This window comes from Parasteatoda tepidariorum, chromosome 6 (genome assembly GCF_043381705.1).
Source record: "Parasteatoda tepidariorum isolate YZ-2023 chromosome 6, CAS_Ptep_4.0, whole genome shotgun sequence".
NCBI classification, from domain to species: Eukaryota; Metazoa; Arthropoda; class Arachnida; order Araneae; family Theridiidae; genus Parasteatoda; species Parasteatoda tepidariorum.
In genome coordinates, this window is record NC_092209.1 from 17,115,936 (window position 1) to 17,141,128 (window position 25,193).

The 25,193-nt window shown below is 31.7% G+C and overlaps 1 protein-coding gene across 1 annotated transcript in view; it reads right to left on the minus strand.

Annotated features, from left to right (window-relative positions):
• The window catches only part of LOC107441908 (uncharacterized), a 208,420-nt gene that overhangs the window by 179,458 nt on the left and 3,769 nt on the right, over positions 1 to 25,193 (minus strand). The window contains exons 2-11 of the mRNA XM_071181726.1: positions 20,511 to 20,646; positions 18,510 to 18,603; positions 17,896 to 18,022; positions 17,009 to 17,151; positions 9,833 to 9,957; positions 5,280 to 5,456; positions 4,086 to 4,255; positions 3,359 to 3,372; positions 353 to 408; positions 19 to 86 (exon numbers count right to left, since the gene is read on the minus strand). Coding sequence (XP_071037827.1) covers positions 19 to 86; positions 353 to 408; positions 3,359 to 3,372; positions 4,086 to 4,255; positions 5,280 to 5,456; positions 9,833 to 9,957; positions 17,009 to 17,151; positions 17,896 to 18,022; positions 18,510 to 18,603; positions 20,511 to 20,576 — 1,040 coding nt within the window. The 5' untranslated portion in view covers positions 20,577 to 20,646. The remainder of the gene's footprint in view (positions 1 to 18; positions 87 to 352; positions 409 to 3,358; positions 3,373 to 4,085; positions 4,256 to 5,279; positions 5,457 to 9,832; positions 9,958 to 17,008; positions 17,152 to 17,895; positions 18,023 to 18,509; positions 18,604 to 20,510; positions 20,647 to 25,193) is intronic.

A 25,193-nucleotide genomic window follows, 5' to 3' on the forward strand; every position in this document is an offset into this window, starting at 1 on the left:
ATTTGAAGCATTACTTACAATATTGGAGTTGTATCGTTTTCTTGGAGAGAGTTTAGTGTATTTTCAGAATTGTTGGAAGAAACTACCTGAAACATTTACAAAAAAGCATCACATAAAAGTTGTTATCAGTTTTATACTTAACAGTTTGAAAACAGCCATAACTAAAATATTGTTATTTTGTTCTTCATGAAATCATTGACGTATGTTTAATCATTATTTCTGAATTGTATCGAATGTTAACCAGGCACAAAATATCTCCTCTCTTTAAAAATTCTATTCAAACTTTAAATTCTATTCAATTTTTAAATTATTATCAAAGAAAATAAATAAAGTTAATAATCATTTTACTTACAACTGTATCGCCTGCTGGAGTTTCGGCTTCACTAGGAGCATCACCAATTCTTTTATCTGTAATAATTAAAATTTAGTAAAAGATAATTAATTCTGCAGCAAAAAAAATATTAAATTGAACAGAAAATATTATATGAACATAATAGAATTAGAGAGAAGAATAGAATTTTTACAAAATTTTATCATAACTTGAAAACAGTGTCGTTTTTTGACCTTCTATATGTGCGTTTAAATAATTTATATACAGCTAATGTGTTAAATATAAATACTATTTATACCAATAAGAAGAAATATTTTCCTCAACAACAAAAGTTTTCATAAATAGTAGAGATTATCAGGATTGCAACGGGCCACTATAAATGCAAAAAGTTACTTAACCCTTTGACGGTTATGAACGAGTTCAGCTCGCAATCGAATCGTGCCTCTTGATGCGCGCAAACGAGTTCCGCTCGGGAGCAAGATTTTGACCGTAATGGTTAGTAACGAGCACTACTCGCGTAGTGAAATTTTTCCCCAATGCGAGCTGACGAGCTGAGCTCGTTCGCCTTTATTATTCTGCATTGACTATGTTAAAAACGAAAAGTACGTAAAAACTGTTATTTATGTAATATGAATACTTTAAGAAATTTTTCAAGCGCGCGAGGCGAGCTATCTACCGCATCCAGAGATGCCAACTTGTCAAGTTACTTTCAGTTTAGAATTTCTCCTTTTAAGTAATTTTTTCACCACTATATATCAAAAACTATAAGTAACATATAAAATGCAACGTTAGAGCAACAATCTATTGGTTACTCTACTAGAAAGTAGGCGTAACTGTCCTTCTCCAACAAAAATTTACTGCATAATTTGCTACCACTTTATTATAACAATTCCAGAAGACGGAGCAGTTGGCATCGCCAGAGAAGGGTGACATTTTCGGTAGAACGGAGATGGAAAACAGATGCCATTTGCGACTACTGTTTGCACGTAATACTGCGCGAATTAATGAAACGAAAATGCTCATTTCCCTGACCGTCAAAGGGTTAAACAATAAACAGCTGGAGTAAGTCACTGCATTTAGAATGAACTGTTTTAATGTCTTATCTGGAACTGTTCTCTTTAACGAAACTATCCCCACTGTCAAAAGTGAAAAATATCTTTGTCTGGTCAAAAACAGTACATTTAATTGGAAAGATCATGTCAAATCAAGTATCAAAAAAGCACAAGCAGCCTGTCACAAATTCTTCTTCAAAACTCTAAAATGGAACTTTAACTCTTTCTTTACATCTCAATGATCCGTCTCATACAGAACTTACGCATCTCCAGCTTGGTGTAACATCTCCACATGACTTCGAGAGAAACACAGATGCCAGAATAAAATACTCCAAAAAATAACGCAAGCAAGATGGTTTATTCGAAATACGACCATACATCGCGATCTCAACATCTCAACATCGCGATCTCATCATCGTATTGCAAAGCTAAATTGCAAACTTTTTGAAAAAGCCACAAATTGTGATACCGCTGCATTTAATAAAATTTTTTCTTTTGAAAACGTGAAAGAAGACATAAAACTTTATTTAGAATACAAAATATTTAATTTTCTTTTCACTTCAATTTACATTCCAGCTATCAGAAAGTATCACCTTAAAGTTAAAACCTCCAGATGGATGGGAAAACGGCAGTAAACGGTCTCAGGCTCCTAGATATATTTAAATGATAATGTACTGCAGAGATGCCAGCTTGCTTCACTTTGTAAAAAATTAGTTTCCAGTGGTAACGAAATTTAAGTTATTTATAGTTTAGTATTTTTCCACTACTACATAAGTGGTTGGTTCTAATGCTATTTGCCACACGGGCAAGCCTACTTGGTGAAACCGAGCAAATTTAAGGCAGAGTGTGCGATTCTTGTTTTTCAGTAGCGCGATATATAGAGCAGGAATTCGACTTCTGCCACATCATACATCACACCTGTTTATAAGGCTGACCCATTCATTCATCCACAGATCGTAATTTTGACCTGAATCAGAGAACGATAGATCTCCAATCCAGCAGACATACCAACTTGCTCCGGACGGCAAATAAATATTTTCAAGTGGTAGTTTATCAATTGTGATTCTTGGTTTAATGAATTCAATTTAGTATATTTTTATCCACCACTATTTCTAAATATTTTGTAGGCTTATATACTTCACTACTTTGTAANTTTTCGCATATGTCAAGCTAAAACTTTCAAAACTGGCAATATCTGTCTAATATTTGCAATCTTAGTTTGTAGTTAATTACAGTTTGGCAAGCCATTAATTAATTTCTAATCCCATTATTTAATAACCATGATTTCTTTTAACCACTTAACTTGTGCGATCAAGCTAATTCGAGAGCTCTAAACAGGCCAAACTGTGCTCACTCGAGATAATTCGAGTGGCGTTGTATTTTATGCTGCTATAATTTTTCACACTCGAATATAATCGAGAATTGAAAATAACAATGTGAAAAAAAAATCTAAAAAAAAAAAAAAAAAAAAAAAATTTAAAAGCAAAGCTAGCCATGAAAATTTACAATTGCGTATTTTTCTATTGGCTGTTTTTTGCAGAGTTAACAGTTTTAATTAGTGGTGTCAAGAGCCAGTTGTGATTTTTAACTTTTGTGCAATTTTTTTATAGTAAAAGTTTGAAATAAATTCTACTTATTTTGATTATTTTTATAAAATATAATTTTTATCCCCAACATAGAATATAGATCGCTGGTTAGTATTGACAAAATTTTGTACCAAAAGAGAAAAAAAAATATTTTTAAAAAAATACATTCATTATTTTGTTAGTGGTACGTAGCGTAACGAAAAATTTAGAAAGGGTACACAGAAGTCATAAGTTTGGGAAACACTGCACTAATCCATAGATTTGCTGAGTCATTGCTATAGCGCGATATTTACTTTATATTTTGATTTGTTCATTTATTGATTTGTTCATTTCTGGGGTTCACAGATTCATTGAAAAACTCATTAATTTATTTGTTTTCATTGATTTACTTATACGTCTTATTCTGCACCAAGAAATAATTTTTATGAATTATGGACACTTACTGTTATACGTTTAATAAGAACGATTTTTCCTTTTAAGTCATAGAAACAATTTAAATAAAACTTTTAATTTTTGGAATATATCACTTTTGTTATTACTATAAATTTTATAGACTCTGAAACTTTGATTGAAATTAAAATATTTTAGACCATATTGCATATTTATACATCAAGTTATAATGTAGTAAATTAATTCTTTGATGCAAGATCTTCATGCACAGTGCGTTAAAAAAATGGCTTTTTTAAAATTCGATTTCTCAGGAACTATTTGACCGATTTCTCTCAAATTTTCTATTTTGCCATGTAAAACTACATTCTTTAAATTGATGTAAAAAATTGTATGTCTCACAATTCCAAACGTTTTTCGAATATTATGAAATGAAGTAATCAAATAATAATTTTTAATTGAAGGTTATCTTACGTTCGGCATTATCTTAGAATGAACAAATTTTATAATTGTGCTCAAAAATTTCACTCGCTCAAAAGATTCTCGAGATATGGCGAAATACCCAAAAAGTTAAAATTTGGGCCCAGATTTCCCACATTGCGGCAACCCTCTATATTTTGGGGGTCAGAAATCTGATTTTACTTGACAGCTTCACATTCTTTTATTATATTCTTTGTTTTCTTTTATTGTTAAAATAATGAGCAAACTAAAACAAAATCAAGTACTTACACTTCTGTATCAATTTGGTCGAATTGAATTTCTTCCAAAAGGTTGGTGACCGTACTCAGAACATCTTCTTGAAGAATATTAGATGATTGCAAACTGACCAACAAGCCTCCGATATTTTCTAAGATTTTACTAATGTCGAGTCGACCTAATTCAGACATTGCTAAACCCATCTGAAAAAAACATACTTATTTCAGTCGTGTGACTACTCTTCCTAAATGAATTATTATTTAAGACAAAGTCCTGTCTGAAAGTCTATGTCTGAATTAAATTGAGTTGATCTAATTAAGATATCGCTAAACTAATCTGAAAGAATTCTTCAGAAGAACTGATTAGCACTCTTCAAAACCAAGGTTTACATTATTGCACCTCTCAACAAGGTGTCCACAACCAGTTTACCCACGAGCCTTGAAAGTTTTAAAAAGCGATAACGAAAATGAAACAAATGTCAATATTTTAGTTTCTCTTTAACCAACACTAAAAATTGTTTTCTGAAGGAAGTAAATATGCATGAAAATTCCAACTTCTAAACCACTTAGAGATAAATTAGTATATCAAAATAAGAAATATCTGCGAGCATTAAACTAAATTTTTCTACCTCTACTGAAACTTTTGAAGGATTGCGGGAACCCTGACAACCTGGAAAAAATAATGACAAACTTTTGTCAAGACAGCTTAAAACTTTCAAAGTTAGCTTCTAATTTAGTTTTCCAAAATCATTTTAGAAGTTGTCACACCACAATAAAAGGAGGAAAATATTTATGAATATTTCAAAATGTGTTTATTTTCCAAAATCTAGCTACCACTTTATTTCAATTTCAAATGCACAGTAAATGCATAGTCGAAATATATATCAAATCTGAAAAAGTTAAACGCATCAATGTCTACTTTACCACTTATAAATTATCGTTGTTTCGAATCCCAGAGATGGTCCATTGAAATTAGATCGAGTTCATGAACTTTAAGGAGGCTTTGAATCGGCAATGCCTGACCAGCCCTATACTTGGTACATGCATCCCTTAAAAACCTTTTGTATACGTTCATATGAAAGATTCCTGGTACGTAAACTGGCAATATTTGCCGGCTTTTATGGCCTTCAAACAAGTAGGGCGATTTGTCAAGCCTCAATTATCTACTTAAAAGTATGACTTAACATAAAAAGAATAATTTCAGTTAAAAATAAAATTGAAAACTTACCGTTTTAACAATATTTTTGACATCCAATTGATTCTTGAGTTGACCAAAAAACTCCTTACGACCAGCGCTGTCCAAATTACATAACCGCTTCACAAGTTTGGTCAAGAGTTCTGTAGAATAAGACTCGGAATCTTGGCTTGTATCACAGAAGTTATTTTGGTTTAAAAGTTCTAGAATCTAAAAAGAAAATATTATTTACCGTTACCTCTACCGTTACTTTAAAAATTACAAATATGTAAAAAAAATTATTTTTTGAATTTCAATAATAAATATAAATATACAATTCTACTGAATTATGAACTGTATCAAAATTTATTGTCGTTTTTATCATATAGAACTCTTTTCAAAAGTGTTGATAATGCATGGCTGCCTACTTTCTACACTTTATGCGGAAAACATTTACTTGTGGTAGCAAATTTTATGTTTTATTGTATGATCCAGTTCAGAACAGGTAGCAGCTTATTTGTTGGCAGCGCAATAATATTTCTATTTATATAATTCACCGCAACTCTAAATAAAAATTATATGGTAACACTTTGAACTAACATAGATGAGAGATGCGATTAAAGCGGCAGCAAAATAAGTCTGTCAAATAAGCCATGACCGCATTTAAGTTACCGCTTTATGTTACCCGCTCGGCCAGGGAGACCCTCGGGTGTGGAGATTTCAAAATTAATAATAGTTTTGCTTCGGATGCTACAGACTGTTTGCTGATTTTTCAACAACTCTTCAGAAGCATACGAAAAAACAGTTTATAATAGAGCAAGCGCCCTCAGCTTCGTATGACGACATTTCCGGGCGTGAGTTCCTATTTAGTTTTAATCCTGCTGATTTGCCCTAACTCCTTTAAAAGTTTCTTGTAATTTTTATGCGACCCCTGATATATATATAACGCTTTTAGACTTGTACATTTAGCAAATAAATATATATAAAAAAAAAGACTAAAAATATCATTTAAAATGATTTTTTAGCTTGGAGAGAGATCAATTGCAGATTTGAAATCACAGATGCAAGAGTGTGTAGTTCATTGTTAAAAAAAAATATTTTCCCACTGTCATTATATTATTTTAAAATTAAATTATTCATAAGAAAATAATGCATTATTTAATATTGATTTACTAAATTTTAATATTGGTTTTATAACGTGATTTTGAATTCTACGTCCCAAACGTTTCTTTTTTCTTTTTTTTTTATCGTAAAAAAATACATTGTTTAATATCGTGAGTAACTCACTTTTAACAATATCTATCGTGTTTTAAACTCTTTTAAAGACTCGGTAACCTTCTTAATTTTTCATTCTATTTGTGTCTTGATATCGAAGAAAAAGATTTCTACAGTCGATCAATGACCTCGACCTTCGTCTGAAGTGTCGAATTTGATGGGGAAAGTGGTTCGTTTAGTCTACTTATCTTCCTTTAAGCATTGTTTTTATTAAGTGCAGACCTCCCACGCTTTCAACTTAATACCCTCTGGCCATTTCTCCTTACAATGGCTACGGCACGTCACTTTAGTTTAACTTAAAATGATAACCACTGAAAACAGAAAGTGATCAGGTGGGCATAGACGGTCAGTGTCCAACTTTATCGTTTAAGCGCAAGTTTTGGAACGCGTTCCTGTTTTTTAAAATGTTACAGACTGGTAGCTCAAATATTTCATTTTCAGCACCTACAATTAAAGAAACTAAATATTTCTTCTCAATCAGAATATATCAATAACATATAATTGCATATCTTGTGATTTATAATATTTTCCAGTGACAACGAAATGCAAGCTATACTTGATTTAGTATTTTTAATTTTAATTAATTTTTCTACTGCTACCTGTCAAAAATTCAAAGTACAATATAAAGTGCAATTTCATTGCAATTATCTCGTGGTGACACTTTCAGGGCTGCCAACTTTCTACGCTCTTTGTGAAAATTTATTCTAGTGGTAGCTAAATTAAGGTTTTATTGTATTATTTGAATTCATTAAAATTTATTTTCCACACCACTATATATAAATGATTTAAAAATTCGTATGCAACACCACTTTGCCTTAGCTCTTTCGTAGTGAGGCTATTAAATATTGGCAAAATTTCTGAATGCTTTGGTTTTTAAATATCTACCACTCCATAAAAGAGTAGTAGTTGGCAGATCTGCACTTTTAAACCCTTGGGGACGGGTGATTCAGAAAAGCATTCGTACCAAGTCAGTATGTAATTAAATAAAAAACGGTAACTTAAATGTAGTCGTTTCTGATTTGACAGACTTACTTTGCTTTTACTTTAATTATTGTTAGTTTAATCATATATATATAATCAATGTTAATTCAAAGTATAACTAAATAGTTTTATTTTAAACAAAGTAACGGTGAATTAAATAAATCAAACAATTATAATTTCGCCTACAAATAAACTGCTAAAGAATTACTTTAATTATCAGTTTTATCTTTTTAACCTGGTTGATACGGTTTTATGCTGGCACGTATTTGTGACAGTCGGCGCGAAAGGGTTAATAGTTACTATTTAATTTGTGACCAATTTATTAAAACTTTTCAAGAAAGCGAAACAGCCGACATCCCTGTTAATTGAATAAAATATCTTTACAGTTTATATGCTAACCTGCTACTACATTCTTCGTAAAGTCACTTTTCCCATCACTGTAAAATTACGAAACTGGCGGGAAAACGGTTAATAGCATTTTTTAACAATATTTAGTTTAAATCATTATACAAAATTTGCACGGAGCTTAAAAAATTTAAAAGTAGTCCCAATATTATAATTTGCAAATTGTTTATCTGGTGTTATTAGTTTTAATTGTTATATTATATCTTGGTCTATGTGATCACTTAATTAATTCCTGTGGAAGCTAAATTTTTATCACAAAATGCTTTTTTTGTTTTTAAAAAGTTATTATAAAATGTTCCTGATCTTGATTATAAATTGGTTTAAAATTATTGAATTTTAAGTGGTAGCTAAACCAGGTAAAATTCCATTTTCCTTTATAACCCTTAACTACAATTTTAATACTTTCGGCTGATGCTCAGGAGCTAAGTTATATTAACCATGGAACAGGGTGGATAACTTTCTACGGTTTGTGAAATAAATCGGTTTAAAATTGTGGATGCTAAATAAGGTAAAAATCCATTTTCTTTTTATACCTCTTAACTGCAACTTTAATATTTTCGGTGGACCCTCAGGAGTTCCGCCGTAAATGGAAATATGTCCAAATGAAAAATGTGGTAGCAGGTTTGCATGAAATTTGCTCAATTCTCGACCGATTTAAAAAAAAAAATATTGCAATTATTTTACTTTAAAGCGAGGTATATGTCACATGATGTATAATTTTGTGTTATTAATATATTTTTGATAGGAATATTCAGCTTTTCCAATTGCAACTGAAGAAATGATTTGAGTCACCAGTCATTAACATTTTGAAACGAGACCAAAAATGGAATAGTGTCGATAAAACAATTAAATTGTAGGAAAAATTACTTAAAAATCTGAAAGCTTAAGTTTCTGATTGCATCCCATTCTATAAAGTATTTTTCAAAAAGCGAAGTAGATGGGAACAAAAACTCTGTTTGTTCGGTTTCATGTTTTATTTATTATTAAAAGGTTATATAATAGTGATAAGTATATATTAATTTAACATAATTATTTATTTATATATTTTTGTAAAAAAATATAGTCAAATAATGTTTTTCGTAAATGATTCAAATGAAAATCAGAGCTAAATAGCTTTTGCAGACTTGCCATACTGAAATCACTAGCTTTCCTCAATACTTAAAGTTTGCAGTGATGTAACAATTAAATAAGCAAACATTTATAAAGCTTCACAAGAACATTAACACGTTGAATGCCAATGAGGTCACCGGTGATCGGCACTGAATTTGTTCGTAGCACCACGGGGGTCACCGGTGACCGGTGAAGCCAAGATTATTAGAAACACGTAATTCGCAGTAAATTTTTACTTTTTTCATATTATTATCATTTCTAAAACGGTTTGAAGAAATTAATGCAATATAGAACACACAAAAATAGTTTTATTTATATACATAGAGATCCCAACTTGCTCCGGACAGCGAATAAATATTTTCAAGTGGTAGTTTATGAATTGTGATGCCTTGGTTAATAAATTCAATTTAGTAGATTTTTATCCACTACTATTTCTAAACAATTCTCAGGCTTATACAATTCCCCATTGTTTTCAGTTAAGTCTTGTTAAACCTATTAAAAAACTAACAAAATCTGTCTAATATTTACAAATTTAGTTTGTAGTTATTTACCGTTTGGTCAGACGGGCAGGTCATATAAAATTAGCGTGGTATTCAACTTGATAAGCGATCTCTATTTGGCTATCAGTGTTTATACATCTAACTTTGAGTATTTTAAATCAAATACTAAAGCAAAATTTCCCTTCACTTTAAAATCTAGGGAAAATGTGCGGCTTCTACCTGAATAAATTGGCAAGTCTGCTTTGGGAAACTGAATCCGAATTTCAATACATTTAAAGAAGCAAATTAAAATAGCACGATGAATAAGTTATCAAAAATATTTAAATGTGAACTTACTTGTGGAAGTTGTATTGACGAATTTAAAATATTTTCTATTTCTTCATCTGTTAGATTTATTTTTTGTAGAATTTCTCTTGTTTGATTAGAATCTTTAAGAAGATTCCGAACAGGAAATCCATCGTCTATAACAAAATAAAGACCATTTTTTCAATATTAACTATAAAATTAACAACAGTTAGATTAATATGTTTTAATTTGTTGGATTAATTTTAGATTAATTTGTTAAATTTCTCATTGACAGCAGCAACTTAGCATAGTAATGCTATCACGACGCAATACTTTCAGGATATTATTACACATGAAAACTACGCATAACTGCTTTCCTTATGTGTCAAAAGACCATATTTCAATATTAACTTTAAAATTAACTGCAGTTGTATAAATTTGTTATAACCCATACTATTTTGCAGTCACGAGATGAGCTCTTGTTCTCACTGGAGCCTGTTCTCAGTGAGATCTTCTCTTGTGATTGTCAGACAGTATGTCAGCGAATTTTCATAGAAATACTATCACGTCGAGCCACTATTGGGCTAATATTACACACGGAAACTAGTCATAACTGTTTTCTTTAAATGTCAAGAAATAATATGTAATGAGTGTTATAACATCTCTGAAATGAATAAATACTCACTGTTGAGAGGTTACAATGGATATTTTTGTTTAATAATGATTTGTGTTACGGTCCTGAAATTTCCCGGTGTTAATAACCAGGAGGGAAAAAAAGTAATAGTGTTAATAGAAGTATGACAAACGTTTTAAAAAAAAAATTTCGTTTCACAACATTTTAATATATTACAAACTGTGTAACTTCTAAGTATATATTCAAAATTTCATTTTAAAATCAATGGTCGTGAATACAATTACTTACACCTTTATTGTGTTGTTGTTACTTATGCCTTTTGCTAATACCAGCAAGCCCGATTGAAATCAAGAGAATCAGTCAACATTTAATACATGAGGATTCTTTAGCCGGGGGGATTCGAACTCACAATCTCATTATCTTGAATCCAACGTCCTACCAACCAGACTATCTCGGCCATTATTACCGTACACGTAAGTTGATAACGAAATAGTTTAGCTAATTATTTTTTCCTTTCACTGATTCGTCTTCATTTTGGTTCAGCGCTGAAAGCCTTTATATATCAAGACGAAAAACAGCAAAATTAGGTACGAAAAACATTTAATTCCAGCACTTTTTTTTTTTTTTTTTTTTTTTTTTTTTTTAGAAAAATAAAATTTCTGTATATACTAATACTTTTTTATAATTATAAACTTTTAAATCATACTGGCGTGGAAAATAATTTTCTTTTTTAGTTAGTAAGATAAAGTATCATACATAAATGTATACATAACTCCCACTAGAAGAAATTTTCCCAAAAAGCGTTGAAAGTTACCAATCCTGAGTATGGAAAAAAGGATATATATACTCCTCCCAAAAACTGAAATGGTTTTACTACCAGCCTTTATTTTTCCTTTTTGGACAACGGGTAAGAGGGAAAGTTCTTAAGAATCGGTCAAACATTTTAACCAGTATGCTCGAGAGGGATATCAGAAAAATAGAGGCCGGTTTGTTAGGACGTTAGACTCGTGTTCATGAGAGCTTTAGTTTGATCCAAACCGGTCGAATAACTCCCATTTATTAAATTGTGTCTGATGCATGTTAAATCTGTTGGGGTCAAAAAGTTATCTAAATTCCCAAAATAAATCAATACCTGTAAGGGAACGGATTGGAGAGCCATCTGACGACAATACGAGCTGTATGACAAGGAACATTGTCTTTTGCTGAAAGTATCCTTCCCCGGCAGGGTACACCATTATCATAACAGGATGTACTTGATCTGCGATAACACTTGAATACCTTTAGGCATTTAGAAGTTGTTCCACAGGAATCAAAGTACCCATGCAATTAAGAAAACGTCCCCCGAACCATAAAATTACCTGTACCAGCTTGAAGTATTGTGGTAATGCAGTTAGGGTACACGCTTTTGCGCTGTTTTTGCCGTATCGGAACCCTGCCACCATCTGCATAGTGTAAATGAAAACACGATTCATCAGACCACATGACCCTTCTCCAATCATCTACTTTCAAATCCTTATGCTCCTTTGCAAACTGGAGACGTCTGGTCTTGTTCAATGCTGACAGCAGAGGCTTTCGAACAGGTCGTCGGCTCTCATAGCCTATACTTTGTAATGTTCAGCGCACAGTTCATTCAGACACGTTGGCAAGTGCACCTTCATTGAATATAACTTGAACCACATCATAACTTGAATAAAAATCATTGAACATAGACCATAGCTTACATTACCGTGTAATTGTTCAAACATTCAAGAATCTAGTGCATATTTGGTGAGTTTACATATTTTTCACAGTTTTTTAAATTTTTTTCATTTTGATAGAGATACTATTTTGATTATAAATTGCAAATTAATAGTACGAAATCATCATTCTTTTGTTACTTTAACCATTAAAGGGATTTCTATTGTTAAGGGCTAAAATAACAGCTATTGATATTCTCGTAAGAATCATCTTTATGCGGAATCTAGACAACCAACAGTAAATTATCATCATCTACCTAAACTGTTGAATATTCATGAAAAAGGGAAAGTGTCATCTGAGTCTATCTTTCTCTTTATCGATATACGCCCAAAAAACAAGAATATGACATGAATAATCGGGGAATATTACGATATTGTTTACAAAACAAAGAATTTAACAAGTCACGTGATTAGAATGAGTTTTAAAAAACTGTTTCAAACTGTCGTAGATTTTGAGAATTAAACCGGGGAACATTTTGTTGCATTTACACAAATGCTTGATCTTGTCGCATTCGGATGTGGGGATTTCAAATCTGAAATTAGTTTTGTTTCTAATACTACAGATTTTTTTAAATGATATTTTTAATCCTTTATTTTAGAAATGTACATGCTTAAAAACGTTATACGTAACAAGGGATCGCGTAAATCTAGCAACAAACTTCTAGGGTAAGGCTCCTATACTATCAGAGCTGACCTATCAAGCAATATTGGAGCAAACAAGTTCGCAGGTTAACGTTATTTTAATATTCGTTATGTTATTACAGAGATGCCAACTGCTGCGGACACGCCAAAATAATTTAAAAAACGGTAAATAACTACAAAGTAAATTTTGCAAATAGTTGACAATATTTGCTTGCCTTCAAAAATGCAAAGCATGTAATAAGTACTAGTCCTAGTCCTAGTGTTTAGATTTTACTGGGCACCTGGGCCGCGAAGCGGCCCCTATCCCATTCATCTGGAATTTTTGAACAGTTTTGGTTGAGCAATGAGGTAAGCAGGCAATGGAGTTGCTTTTATGAATGTTTCAAGCTCTTTGCTTGAATAACTAAAAAGGAATCAAAAATAAATTGAGCAGCTTGCTCTAAACTGTGTTTGTTTGATTTTGGAGTTGTTCAGAATTGTATCAGCATGAGTAAACGTTATTTTCAGAAAGGTTGATGAAATTATTTGTTTTGATAGTTATGATATGAGGCGTCGGAGGTGAAATGTGCAGCTATTGGTCTGTAGTTTTTATCTTTGATATAATTTTCAAATTTAAAGATTTCATTAAAATTTGCTGTTTTACATTCTATGGCTTTATCGAAAAAATCTGCGTTTAGCTTGTATATATGCTGTGATAGAGTTGGTATTTTGAGGTCTGCATGTATATTGGTATTCCGGATGAACCATCTTGCACAGGTTATTTTTCTAAGGATCTTGTTTTGGCATTGGTTTAATTTCTTCAGTAGATGTTGAGGTATCGTTGTCCAGGCAGGTGAGGCATAGGTAAGTATTGGGCGGATCATTGCTGTATATAGTAGCTTCTTTAGTTTAAGTGACATATTCTGATTATATATTAATGGTTGTATGGCTATTATTGCTGCATTTGCTTTATCTATTGTGCTTTTGATGTGATCATTCCAGGTGAGTTTGCTATTGATTATAAGGCCAAGATAATTTGCTTTTTTAACTATTGGTATTGGTATGTTGAACATTTTTGGTTGAAGTTGTGGAAGTATTTTAATTCTTCTTTTTTGTATAATTAATATTTGTGATTTTCCAGCATTTACTGCAGTTTTCCATTTTAAGCACCAGTCTTCTATTTCGTCTATATGGTCTTGTAGTTTTTGAAGAGCATGATTTGGGTTTCTGGATTTAATAATAATACCGGTATCGTCTGCGTAATAGGCTGTTATGCTGTTATAATCGGCTTTGTTTATAGGAAAATCATAAGTGTATAATATGTATAATATCGGTCCCAGAATGCTGCCCTGTGGTACTCCGGCTGTGATGTTTCTCTTTGTGGATTTTTTGTTTTTGATGGTGATTTGAAATGTTCTATTAGAAAGATAGCAGGATAGGAGTTTGATTATGCCGGGTGGAAAATTCAGCTGTATGAGTTTATATATTGTACCAGTGTGCCATACTTTATCAAATGCTTTGGATATGTCGATCATCAGGAAGGCTATTGTTTCTTTATTTATGATTGCTCTGCCAGTATAGTCTATTATTCGGAGTAACTGTTTGGTGGTATCTAGTTTTTGTCGGAATCCATACTGTTCGTCGGGGAGGGCTGTAAGAAGTGGTTTTATTCTATTGTAGATGATTTTTTCGTATATTTTTCCAAGTATGTTAAGTAGACTGATTGGGCGATAACTCTCAGGGCAGCTTGGGTTAATAAGTACTATAAAGTGGTGAATTATATAAGCCTACGCATTGTTTAGAAATGGTGGTGGATTAAAATTAACTAAATCGAACTTATGAAACCAAGAAAGACAATTAATAAACTACCACTTGAAAATATTTATTCGCTGTGCTTATGTTAGCTCTTTGCTCCAACAATAAATGTTAAGTCGGCCTGTCTAATTCAGGGGCTCTATTCTAGGGAAGTTAAGACACATCATCCGGATTGAAATTGCATAGGAACACATGCACGGAAATGTCGTCGTAAGGCTAGAGGCGCTTTCCTATTATTGCCTCTTCAGAAGTGAGCGAAGAAACAGTTCATAATTAGGGAAGCACCCCTAGCTGCGTATGACGACATCTCTGGGCATGGGTTCCTATGCAATTTTATTCCTGATATTATGCCCTAATTCGCCTAGAAGCTTGTCGCAACATTAGTGCGACAATTATTATACATATACATAAATTTTAAATTGATACATTTCTACAAAAAATAAACTAAAAACGCCTTTTTTTAAATAAAATAAAAACTAAAGCTTGGGAAGGGAAACAGATTGCAGATTTAAAATCAGCTACACGGAAGCATCTAAGATCCGTTTAAAAATCTCACTTCTGAGAAAACAAGAATATAATTTGTTTCACAGTGTTATAAATAGAATTCAGTTTTAAAAAAATTATTGAACTCTAATAAATATTAAAAATATGTTAAATATTAAATGTATGTTAAATATTAAATGCGTTATAATTAATAAATTAATTACGTATGCAAATCTGAAAATACATACCCGTTAAAAAGTGAAACTCCTAAACAATAAAGAACTATACTTCTCCTAAGCATCATAAATTTTTAACTGCCGATGCAAATAAATCAGGTGCAAATAAACAGCCAAATAAATCAGGTGATTTTATCACCTGATTTATTTGGTTATCTTCCAATTAACAGTATTTGCCTCTCAATGAATTTACCTAGGTCCGAATCCCAGCGGAACTGGTTAATACGAATTGTGCATCCGGCTTACACCGATCGCAGTGCTAACGTAAAATATCCTCAATGGATCATGAATCCCCTTGCCGTCAGGCTAAACATGAGAGGTTTTCATGATTTTTTTTCCAACCTTAATTCCATTAAAAAGTCCTCCAAGAAAGCTAGTTTGTCTTAAGGTACGATCCAGAAAATCTCTTGTCTTCTGGATTGGATCCAAAATTACAAAGCTACGTAGTTGAACATTGACTGTTGTAAGCTCAAAATTGGGTCGGCTGTTCAGTGCTTGTTAAAAGATGTAAAACAAAAAGTGTATGGCCAATTCTCCATGCTAGGCAAAATTCTGAAAATCACGTTCACACGAAAAAAATCGTCCTAAAAATCATATTAATGTTAGGTAATAAGCTCAATGATTCTTTTTTACAAATCAAACTCAATCTAAGAAATATTGCACTTATCAGACACGCCTAACCCCGTCCCGCCCCCTATCGGGGGCATCCGGGGAGCACTTTTATTGATCCACTAAAAATACAAAAACAATTCCCAGTTTGAAAAACAAAGGGAAGATGAGTATTTACAATGAGGAATAGAAAGGGTGACTTGAATTCAAAATATAGATAGCAAAACAGATGAAAAGATGACTCCATCAACAAAGTAACGAAAAATGTAAAAATGCAAGATATGTAAAAAGCAGATATTTGAACAGATGAAGTTAACTCGGTGTACAAAATCGTTAATTTTAACAGATGGAAAGCTGACCCAGTCCATGTATCAAAACAAGTTTAAATGTGAAAGTAAGTACAGGTGAAATGTTAATTCCATACACAAAGTGTCCTATATTTTAATTATAAAACTCAGGGTAGGTGGAAAGGGACCTTTCCACCTTTACAACAAATCGAAAAGTTTGATGGGGTTTGGATAAGTCTTAGAATTTCAGTGCGTGATGTCAATGTTCTGAGAAAAAACAGTTTTAACATTTTCGTTATTTTTTTTTTATGTGTCTGGTGGCAGGCCAGCGCTAAAGTGGCTTTGGATGATTCGTTCTATGCCCTTTTGCATAGCTGGTATCCTTCAGTGTTGTTTGAGGGAGTTATAGGTCAGGTTTACCGGGAAATTTGCTTTTCTTATGTTATCAAATAGAGGGCAGTGAATCAGTATATGTTCCAGGTCATCTGTAACTTTGCAGTTATTGCATAGGGGAGATTTATTGTGAAACTTGGATTGGTATGTTCCCTGGGTGCCGTGGGTTGTGATAGATTGGTTCAAGTAGAAATTTCCATAAATTTTACGGTAATTTACCTTCGGGATTAGATGGCGGGTATGCCTGCCCTGGTTTTGATCATCATCCCACATATTTTGCCAAAGATTTATATTTCGTTTGAACATCGATAACTTTACCGAACTTTTTGGCTTCTGGTCAAAGAGATCGATTTCGGGTCTTTGGCAGGCCAAAATATTGCACTTATAGAGGATTAATTATAAAGATCACATACCGAGAAGAGCAGATAAATCTGGTCCTGATAAAGCGTCAACAGCCACTCTCATGAGCCGCATTCCTTTTGGCAGTGCTTGTACCAATTCCGTTATGCTCTCATCCATTATCAGCGGCAGGGTATTCGCCACCAGCTCTTGTACACTAAATGGAAGAAGAGGAAAATAATATTACAAAACACGAAAATAGTTCTTAGCCGTTTTTCGAAATATTATAATGAATAATTTTATTATGAAACAGTATCAAATAAAAATTACGAAACACTGAATTGCAAAAATAATTAAAATTTAGATAAGGTTTTAAAATCACGAAACAAGGAATGATAATATTAATTTTGTCTGAATATGTGATATCTATATTTATAGATATTTATGTATACAGTCTTTGACCAATAAATATATCAGAAGATCTCAATCTTGCAATTCTAAATTCCTGTGATTTACACTACCTCCTCCCCTTAAAGTTTGCTCCAACCAACCAACTATCGTGCGACACTCTGTGAATATNATATATATATATATTTACTCGGTGTGTGTAAGTGGGTGTGGGTGCATATTAAATCAATAATAAAATGTTAAATCATAAAATTTACTACTCTACATACATAAATAAAAATGTTCTGATGTATGGGAAAAAGTTGGCAGGCATGCGACTAAAAAACATCTCATTCATTAAGCTAAGAATTGTTTTCAAATTATGACATTTGCGATATTTTAAAATCAAATATAGATATGAATATTAATAAAACAGTGTGTATTAATAGTGTATTGTATAAAAAGCAAATTTTAAAAAAAAAATTGTCCATTTGGTGACCTCTTATTTCAATGTTTTCAATGACAACAGATATTTTGCTTGTTCAAAATGATCCTTGTATGTAGGAATGCTCACCTTGATCCCTTGTATGTAGGAATGCTTTCGTATTCAGATTTATTTTGGCACTCGTCAATGTTACAGATCATTGACTGTACGAATGATACAACTCCAGCTGACGGTAGAGCCCAAGCCTTGTAATGACCTGTTAAGAGAAATTCATTAAAAGTACAAATCCCGTGATAATAGTAAATAATACAAATGAGTAAATAAGTAAGATGAAGTAGATGATACAAATAATACGATTCTAACTTGCCATTGAAGTCATCTATAAAAACAACCATAACCTTTTACCATAGCAACGATAAGCTTATATGATACAGCAATATAACCCTTTGCTGCAGATAGGTGACTCTAATAGGCAGGTTACTCGCTGAGGGAGCAATCGGTAAGTAAGAGGCACAGGAGAGGCAGATTCCCATACTTTTACATTAGCTTGCGCAAATCGCCTCTGCGCATCTTGATGCAAAACTATAGGAATTCGTTAGCTGTGTGCCTAATTCTTACCGTTGGCTTCCTCAGTGTGTGTCCTGCCTAAGTCCCCTCATGACTGTCAACTGTAAAGAATTAGCCACTCTGAATGTTAAAATTTTTATATCTTACTTAGAAAAACTAACAAAAAGATGTCTTACATGTTTGTTGAGCCACTGGTGGAATTGCAATCCGTGTAGACATCACAACAAGAAAAATAGCCACGGGCCATAGTAATTCCAAAGCCAAAATTATCTGAAAAATAACTTAGGTTATTGTTTATTCAAATAACAGCTATTGATGTTTTACAATATTAATAAAATATCATTATTCCTTAACACTTTTAACTGTCACTTCAGGCTAATTCAGAGAAGGAAAAGTTTTGAAAATGAAAAAAAAAATTATCATGGGTTAATATTTATTCTTTATCTTTAAATACAAACAAATTGAAATGAATGAGTTGACAAGGAATGAAGCAAATTGAAATTTGTTTTATTCCTTGATTATTAGAAAACCTTTGTTTAATTGTTGTTATTTTTTGTAAGCTCTTTTTTTGTAATTCCCTGATTAAGTAATGTGCAGTGTTCTATATCAGGCCCGGCTAGCTTAAGGAAAGATGTATGATCAACTTAGGTGTATCTTGCTTTAAAAACAATAAATTGACCTTTTTTTATTCCTCTTTTCAGATCAAGAGGTGTTTGGAAAATCTTGGTTTTTTAATGTATGTCTGTAATTCATTGTTAATACATATTTTAATACATTAATGCATACATTAATATTTAATGCATTTGTAATGCATACTAAAACGGTAGCTATGAGAAAAGAAAATTTTTACTCAATTGAAACTTGTTTTATAATGAATATATTGCCACAATCAGGGCCGGATTAACCTATAGGCACACTAGCCACGTGCCTAGGGACTACGAAAAACTTGGGAGAAAAAAATTTGTTGACAAAAATAATTTAGCTTTAAAAACAACAAGTGTATTTTGCACAAAATTATGAAGATACAAATAAAAATATAATATTTTTCGGTAATAAATTATTTTGCAGAATCTTATGATCTAATATATTACTTTTTTGCGATTTTTGGATTCAACGAAATCTTGTATTATGCTGTCGAATTCCAAACTACGCAAAATGTCGTATTCAATAGACATAAGTGCGAGCGATGCCAAACGATCTTGATTCATTGTTGAACGCAAATAATTTTTTATCAATTTTAATCTGGAGAAAGATCTTTCTCCTTCTGCATTTGATCCAAGAATCGACAAATATATTCTTAATGCAATGTGAACGTTAGGAAAAGTATTCACAAGTTTATCTTTAATTTGAGCCTTCAACATTTCTTGTGCAGATTTATGTTCATATAAATTTGAAAATAGTAAAAATTCATCTACAAAGTTTTTCTCTAAATCGGATGAGTAAATTTTCACCAAATTTTGCGCTTTTAGTTTAATCTCAGATTCTGACAAATTTTTGTGTAATTTCCTTGTAATTCGGGTTCGATAAAACATCGATTAATGACACTTTTTGGTCGATCCAGAAAACTGGGAAATTCAGACATCCGGGATAGCGATGGTCCCGAGCATCCCAGATAATTGGTTCTCTACTGTATAAATATTTCTTGTAATTAATCTCACTATCAATTTCACTGTTTTCTTTGCTGGTTTGTTGTTGTATTGTTGACGTGAAGTGTTTACATAGTTATCGATCGAACTAATCATAATGGTATTATCGATATCAACTGCAATATCGGCAGTATGTCGGTATTACAGATAAAGTTCAATAAACAAATTCGTAAATAAAAATCCATATTAATAAAAATGTATAAAAAAAAAATATGCAAGAAAATTTTAGCATATATTTTGAAAAGAGGGGAGGAGTTGGGGAAGGAGGGGAGGGCACAAAAACGGCTATGCCTAGGGCCTACGGAGGGTATAATCCGGCTCTGGCCACAATGCACATGTTGAGTTTATAAATAACTTGCACGATCGTGCAGGCTGGGTTTAAAAAGGTTATAAAATGACATTCTCATTCGCTTTTAAAGATTCTTCAGAAATCTAAATAGCGATTTGAAAAAAGGCGTTTATTGGACTACCTATTAAATTTTAAAGGTTCATACAAGTGAAACAAAGATGTACAGCGCAACAACAACTCACCGGTTGCCTGAGACGTAAAGCAACATTTCGCCTTAACAGCAGCCGCACTTGATTGAATATTTCCATCTTTTAGGTCAAATAATTGACCTCCCACTCTTCCTACACTTCAATCTTTACTTTCTTTTTCGAACTGCATCTGAAAAAAATGAAGAACAATCACATTGACGCATCTTTTTCCTCTTCATAAAACGATGAACAAAAGCAATCTTTGTATAGCACTTGAAGAAAGTGGTATTTGCATTTTATTTTTTTTAATCATTTGTTTGCTTTTAAAATTACCTCTGTGTTAACAGCTTGAGTGATAGTATTATATTTTTAGATGAATATTTAGGTTAAGAAAGTATTCTAATGACACATAAAAGGCGTGAGAAAAAATTTAATGCATTTTATTTGTTAGATAGATTGATCAGATGTAAATTACTTTTCATGCTACGCCTGTAATTTTCAATGTTTGTTTGATAATACTCCTTTTAATTGCTGTATAAAACACCTACATAATACAAAACAATATTTCATTTGTTTATTAAATAAATTACTTTCATTAAATAAATTATTTTTATTAAATAAATATACAACTTCTTTATAATTTAATTTCTAGGGAACTATTCGACCGATTTCGCTCAAATTTTGTATATTGCTATATAAATTTACACACTTTAAAATGATGCAAAAAATTGCTCACCTTAATTTTAAAAAAATTTCCACTATTAAATAAAACAATAAAAAAATATTAAACATTCACTAAAATTTATTTTTTGCGAGGAATCATCTTTAAATTAACGTATTTCATAATTGTGTGTACAAATTTTTCAATTCGCTTAAAGAGTATTTGAAATATGGCGAAATACGCAAAAATTAAAGTCGACATTAAGAAGTCCAAGCTTTGGATCGCTCTCCTGACCAAACTATGGGGAACATATTTCCAAGATTGAGGCTACCCTTTGTATTTTGGAGATTAGAAATCCAAATGAAAATAATAAAAAGGTATATTTATTCAGAGAAAGTACGTTTTTGTGTATGTCGTAACTTAAAACATCACTAATTAACTTAAAAGTGCACTAATTAATTTACATATTTGAAGTTACCCTCAGGAACTATTAAGATTGAGATCTAGAGCGTGATGATCCGATCATTAAATCAAAAGTTATTCAGGGTGGTCCGTTTCTTTTGGAGGCGGGGGACGCACTGTATATCCAAGGTTAGTATAGCATATCTGCCATCTTCTACGCTCTACCAAAAAGTTCTTTTCCTAGTAGTACTGAATTAAAGTTATAATAAAGAGAAATATTTGATTTAATTTTATCCACCATTTAAAACACAATTAGATAAGATAATAAAATAAGATAAATCTTCCAGAAAATCCGGTATGAATATGTATTTCCATTATCTTGATCAATTCTTGTATAAATAATCATTGAACGCTAAAAATTATAAAAGGCATTTATTAAAAATTCAAAAATAATAAAATAAAATTTAAAAACTTAATGTACTTAGTTAAATTTTAATGTTCAAAATGAGTCAAATTAATTACTTTTTAACAAGAACATGATATTATTAGTCTAGATTTAACTTACATATTTCCTTACATATATTTCTGAGTGTTACTAAATAATTTATTGCATATTATCTGCTTGTAACAATATTTGAAAAACTTAAACTTGAAATATGTCATCGGGTTTATTTAAACAGCTGAATAAGGGGATTTCTTAATAAAATAATTTCCGGTGCATGCAAAGGTTGAAAATTATTATGTTTGGTATTTAGATCTATTATGTCACTTTTTTAATAATAATTGTTTTGTCAATCGCTTTAACTTTAAAAGTGAGTAAATTTAATGTAGAAAGCAAATATTAATTAAAATATTCTTAATTTAATGCTTCGTATAAATTATTGCACACCTTGTTGGCTGTTTTTTTTTTTTTTTTACCTTAATTTTCAAACGTTTTCCTATAAACTGCATGTTATCGTCACGATTCACAACCATGTCGTTGTTCATTTACATAACATTTTTTGTTTTAAAATAGCCTGCAATGGAAATTTGGTATTCCTTAAGCGTCATTTTTACCAGCTCTGTTAGCAAATAAAGAACACGATCTTTCGATATATTATTAAATCGAGAGATAAGCAATTTATTCATCTAATCTTAAACTGCCATAACTTTCGACTTAGTCGACAAGATAATTCTACCTCCTTTTGTTCTTGTCAACAAGCGATAGAAGAAAACCGAATCGACCTAATCTTCAACAATCTTCACGCAATTTTAGACGTGATCTCAATGTCGAATTCCATGCCGCGAAATATTCTGTTCCGCAAATGGAAACCAGGTCGCGATTTTTTCCCCTTCTCTATTTTTTTTATTCCACAATTCTTTTTTTCCCCTCCAAATATCACTTCACTTTAGAAAATGAAAACGAAACAACGAGTATGTTCGATGTAGGTTAAACACATAGTCTTCGGGGCTTATAGGAGCGACGTCACGTGGTGCACGAAAGAGAACTTGAACAGCAACTATTGAAAATATTTTTTAAATCCCATATCCCCCCTTGGTGTATTATAGAATGAATATAGGTGAAAAAGCTCATTCTTTTTTTCCTCCCTAACCATATCTTTTTAAATTAGTGTTCTATTTAATATTTTTTAGAGTTTGAAACATTAGTGCTTTATGAAAAGTCATGTGATTGAATTTCATGTGATTTCTAATAGGTTAATTTATTATTATTGCTTAAGTTAACCCTTTGTAAGGCAGTATATTCTCGTATTGGTATGTTAACCCTTTCTACGGCCGTGGTAAGTATACTTGCCACCAAATTTTTAAGTCCATTAAGAACTTTTTTACCACTTTTAATGTAGGTTTCCATTTGTTAATAACTTCAACTTTCTTGAAGTGCGTTTGAATAAAATTGGTAATCATTTGACAGTTTAAGAAAACTTATAAAAGCTTTAAAATACATAATTCCTTTTGAAGTCTGTAGCAGTTATAAAATTCATATTATCAATAACGAAAATAAAAGTCAATAAGTTCCCAATAGGTCGCGGCATATACTTACCACCAAAAAAAAAAAAATGGCATTAAAATTTAGATTAATTTTTTATAAGCTAAATGATTTCTTTTTTTCTAATATCAATTACTATTCTTATATCAATTTTAATTCCAAAAATACTTTAATTTACCTTTACTAGAAATAAATGGCCCATTAAAGGGTTAAAATATTTTTGGTACTGAGGTAGGTACATAGAAAGAAATTCATTTAGCTTATTATCTGAAATCATTTTTGATTTTTAAGGTAGCTATTTTATTTACATCGCACTAGAGCTGTACAATGTGCTTGGCGATGGTCAGGAAAACATCCCAGAGGGTGATCCGAAGACATGCCATCACAATTTTGATCCTCTGCAGAGGGGATGGCCCCTCCACTTTGGTAGCCTAACAACCTGCGAGAGAAGTCGAGCACTTTACGGTAGAACAGTTTAACGAAGACCGATACCGTGCACCCTCGGTCATTACGTCGACTGATCAAAGTGATCACTCGCTTACTGATCACAGTCATTGATGTTTGACTTCGGTGTTCTACTGGGAACCATGCTACGATCTATCCACTGCGGGACTTTGATTTTTAAGACTAATGCACTTGGAAAAAATTAAACACTGGCGTTGATTTTCTTGTAAAGAAGCTGAAAATTTCTTAATATTATATTCCACTGTCGAATTAAAATTTCTTATCCACCCTTTCGGATCTAAATATTTTTACTTAGAGAAAATGAAATATTCTGATAGCTGCAAGCATAATCTATTTATACATAAATGAATGTCTATATAATAACAAGCATAAATGTGTGTGTTCGTTATAGACTCCTAAACCATCCGACCGAAAGCTATGAAACTTGGCATACAGATAGTTCAAAGCACAAGGAAGGTCACTGTCGAGATTCAAACATTCTACGACAATTCGTTCTAGCGGGATGAGCGAAACACGAAATGGAATTTTCTGATTGGTTAATCGTTAGCCATTATCTTAAATTTAACGATTCAATTTTTCACATATTTTAAAGATAACATCAGTGATAATCGCTAGCTTATAGCACTATGCTATCAAAAAATAGTTTATTGAGCGTATTTAAATATTTAATTATTTTAGATTCGCTTTGTCAAATTCAATGAACATTACCTGGTAGCACATGTGGAGATAATATTACTTGAAATTGTATAGAAGAATTTTATTGAAGATTTTTAAATTGTTCAGAAATATTTATTTGTATAGAAGAACCGCTAGAAATCGCCAAGAAATTAGAATATTCAATGCTAGAGGTAAATATGACCTTCTTTATGGATATGAGAGAAGTTACTGCAATAAAAATAACGAGAAATAGCTTTAAGTATTTATAACAATAGTTTAAGAAGTACATATCAAATGGCTCCATGAAATGTAATGCATAAATTCTAAGAAAAGAAAAACAAAAAGACAAGTTTTAAATTGGAACTCTCAGGACAATAGAAAAAAGAGAAAGACTTAAAATTACTTATCACAGGGCGGTTATAAATGAATTGAAAACAATACACATCTATAATGATGCTTTCTATAACATGGCATGTTGGACAGATTTTTCCAGTTGATCTAATATTATCGCCTTCTTTCTACTATGCCATACGTACCAGAGAAGTGAGAACAACGATATATATATATA